The sequence below is a fragment of the Amphiura filiformis genome, chromosome 15 (assembly GCF_039555335.1).
Source record: "Amphiura filiformis chromosome 15, Afil_fr2py, whole genome shotgun sequence".
NCBI lineage: Eukaryota > Metazoa > Echinodermata > Ophiuroidea > Amphilepidida > Amphiuridae > Amphiura > Amphiura filiformis.
In genome coordinates, this window is record NC_092642.1 from 20,726,218 (window position 1) to 20,729,986 (window position 3,769).

Genomic DNA, 3,769 nt, shown 5'->3' on the forward strand with positions numbered 1-3,769 from the left:
GATTTGAGATGAATTCCTCCAAATGATGGTTGTAGGTTTATCGATGACACAGTACTCATCAGTTTAATTGTTCAGTTTATAAGGCTACTACATATTCCACATTTTCTTGCATTAGTGAGGCTCTGTGGTTCACTTTTCTTTTCTAACAAACCAGAAGACGTGTGTTGCATTTGGACTTTTCGCATCATCATGCATATTACTGACTCTGAAACCTATATTAAGTATTTCAACTTTCAGTGCAATCAGAGGAAGATGGTATTCACTGTAAGGGTTAATTGTGAGTTCCTGTTGTTGACCGCTGTTAATGATATTTCCCGGCCTATTCGCGAAGGCTGAGAAGCGCGAACTTAACTGACTTAATGCATCGCTGGGTACGTATATTTGCACCCGACTTTGGGTTGAGCTGCCTTTTATCTGAGACTATTATACCTAGGTATAATAGTCTCAGCTTTTATCAACGTAACCTGAAGAGCAAGATGCTGGACATTTTCGGTGTCATCCAGAATTCCAGGCTGGTTTCGATATCTTTTTGATTTCACTGATTGGGTCAATTCATTGATCTGATAAAAATCGGCCTCCTTTTCCAGGATTTCAAAATCCTGAAAGTGATCTGGAACCATCAGGCAACCACGTCGTAAGAATTCAAGCACATATCCGAATGTCTGGCCATTAGCATCGATCCAATAGTTACCGTGTTCATCTTTTGTTGTTGGTAAGCGCCCACTGAACATAGTGCCGAGCATAGAGTTTGGATATTTGGTCAATGTTGACCGTGATGTAGTGTAAATGACACCTCCTACGTTAAGCTTAACGATTTCAGCCATTATATTCTGCTGGATATTAATGTGGTTACATAAGATTAGAACCCGGAAGTTTCTACACTGAAGAAGTCGTTAACAAATGTTCAATTTCTGTTGCAGGTACTATACTAGCAAATGATTCAACGATAGAAATTATATAGCGAATCAGTTGAGTCGTGAAACCGGACGTGAAACATATTGCAGCATACATCTGGACAGCATGCTTGGCTTCCTAACATCATGCAATATCAACGAGGGGTATGACCCCGGAAGTATTTCCTTCAATACCAATATTAGTCATGCAAAATCAACACAAAACTTCTGTTGTCGTCACACACCAATTTTGGTATTTCTATTTGCTATGACAACTTGATCGTTTTTTGACATTATTTTCTGTTTTGTTCATACACTATCTAATAGAAAGTTAGAAACAACAACAAACTTAAACCAATTAATAAGTACAAAAAAAAACACACAAAAAATTACGCCTAATAACCGTATAATAAATTTACTTTGTAATACACGTTGTTGAACTGGTAATAAAATAAAATAGTATTTATTCAAATAATTATTGCCTCAAATATTGAAGAGTTGCTGTCGTGTGGATATGACCATTCATATACGTGTTTGATGCAATCAAAAGTTTTGAAATATGAAATAGAGCGTTAAACCATATCGGAAATTCTGTGCTATCTTCGGTAGATAGCGTTTTCATTATTTACATCAAAAGCATACATAGATTATATATCTATTATTATGTACACCTCTTGTTTTGTGTTCGCCATTCAAAAACACAAAATCTGGACTATGTTTCTTCAAAAATGATTTAATATTAATGTTTTACTTGAATCTTATTAAACGACTAAGTTAAGTTTCCTCTTGCAAAAACTCGAGAACGTTTTAATCTGACAAAACTAGTGCTGCATATTTCTGGAGTCATGCGCACATCTGATCATTAATGGCGTACGCCTATAAAGTGAAAAATAACTTCTGAAGTGTCAAGTAGAGAGGGAGCTGAGAGACAGAAAAAAAAAAGAATCACTGAATTTCCGGCGCAATATTTTGAAGCTAATAAGAGAGTGCGTGTAGAGGCGGTATTAACGTGTGATCATCCCGGAAGTCATCATTAAATTCTACTCATCAAAATTAGTATAGGTGTGACGGTACTTTTAAAACTTACTGATTATTTGCCCTAATATCTTTTGTTTTAGTATATCAAGGGTATAGTGCCGAATCTCTCGCAATATAAGAAGCAAGGATAGCAATAAAGATCTATCACTTAAAGTTGTGAGTTCATTCTGTTTACACATTTTCGTACCTAATATCTTAATTTGCCTGACTTGAATATAATGTCGAAAGCAGTGCCAAAATCAAATCGTCGTCGCAGTCGTATTAACTATACTTCTCATCAGCTAGAAAGTATGGAAGCCATATTTGCTGCTAACCAGTATCCTGATTTAGGTCAAGAGAAACGCTTGCTGATGCTATTGGTTTAACAGAATCCAGAATTCAGGTAAATATAGGTCTCCTTTTTTCTATTTTTGCTATTTTAATTCATAAAAACACGCGTTCTAAAATTAAAATTGATTTATTTTGTTCAACATGATTTAATGTTATGTGTTTTTTTTTTTTATTTCACATGGTTCCAGAATCGACGCGCTCGACACAAGCACAGCCAAAAAGTGAAGAAGAGCGATGGATCCAGGTTCAATCGAAGATCTCCATCGTATGAAGAATTCTCGCCGTCCAGTTCTACGTCATCGTCTCGTCCATCGTCTGTGGAGCTACCTTCACCTGACACCTTCCCATGGTCATCGTGTTCTGAATCACCGTCTTCGTCTCATCTGAAGATACCGACTGTTCCTTCACCGCCTTCAAGTCGTTGCAGAGAAGCTTGTTGTTCTCCACCAGCCATCATTTTGTCTCCTCCTTTATTCAGGTTTGCCAACCTGTCAACTTTTAGTTTCGAAGACAATTTGTGGCCTATTTCTGATGAACTTTAATATTGAATTATTTTGTTACATTTTGCTTTAAAAAAACCATTTAGGCCAAATATCTGTATACATAAATTTGCTTTGTAATAAAAACATGGTGTTAAATTTGCACTAAAATGGAAAACTTGATTATTTGATTATTTAATTGTATTTGTAAAAAAAACCATGTACGCCTAATTACTGTATAATAAATTTACTTTGTAATACACGTTGTTGAACTAGTAATAAAATGAAATAGTAACTGTTCAATATTTAAGGCAATACTTATTTTAAAATAACTATTGCCTTAAATATTGAACAGTTGATGTCGTGTGGATATATGGCCATTAAAGGAGTATTCCGTGATCCTAGCATCCTCTATTTATGTCATTTTCATTAGATATCCACGAAAAAACCTATTCCCAAAATTTCAGTTGATTCCGATTTTGCGTTCGCGAGTTATGCATGATTATGTGTATTACACTGCTCCATAGACAATGCGTTGTAATTTCGTTCTGGTGCACCAGAACGAAATTCAAATTTCACGATATCTTTGCTAAGCGAATTAATCTGCAAGAAATATTTTGTACATAAACATTATGTAGCCAGAGGTTTCCAGTGATATAAAAATCTCAACTTTTTTGAGAAAAGCGGGGGATGAGGCTGTGGATCACGAAATGCCCTTTTAAACCATATGGGAAATTCGGTGCTATCTTCCGTAGATAGCGTTTTCATTATTTACATCAAAAGCATACACAGATTATAGATCTATTTATGTACACCTCTTGTTTTGTGTTCGCCCATAAACCCATTCTAAAAACACAAAATTTGGACCATGTTTCTTGAAAAATGATTTAATATTAATGTTTTACTTGAAACTTATCAAACGACTGAGTTAAGTTTGCTCTTGCAAAACCTCGTGAATGTTTTTATTTAATCTGACAAAACTGAGAACCACATAAGTCGCTTTTATTCTGGAGATGACTGAGCCTACTT

General features: G+C 35.3%; 1 protein-coding gene across 1 annotated transcript; it reads right to left on the reverse strand.

The window, feature by feature from the left end:
* Nucleotides 1–410: 410 nt before the first annotated feature.
* On the reverse strand, nucleotides 411–824 carry LOC140170781 (BTB/POZ domain-containing protein KCTD6-like). The gene has a single exon (XM_072194005.1). The coding sequence runs from the start codon at nucleotides 822–824 to the stop codon at nucleotides 411–413; it is 414 nt and encodes a 137-aa protein (XP_072050106.1).
* Nucleotides 825–3,769: the final 2,945 nt, after the last annotated feature.

Excerpts from the sequence above, each read along its gene's own strand:
- LOC140170781 (XM_072194005.1), bottom strand. The coding sequence starts at position 824 with ATGGCTGAAATCGTTAAGCTTAACGTAGGAGGTGTCATTTACACTACA.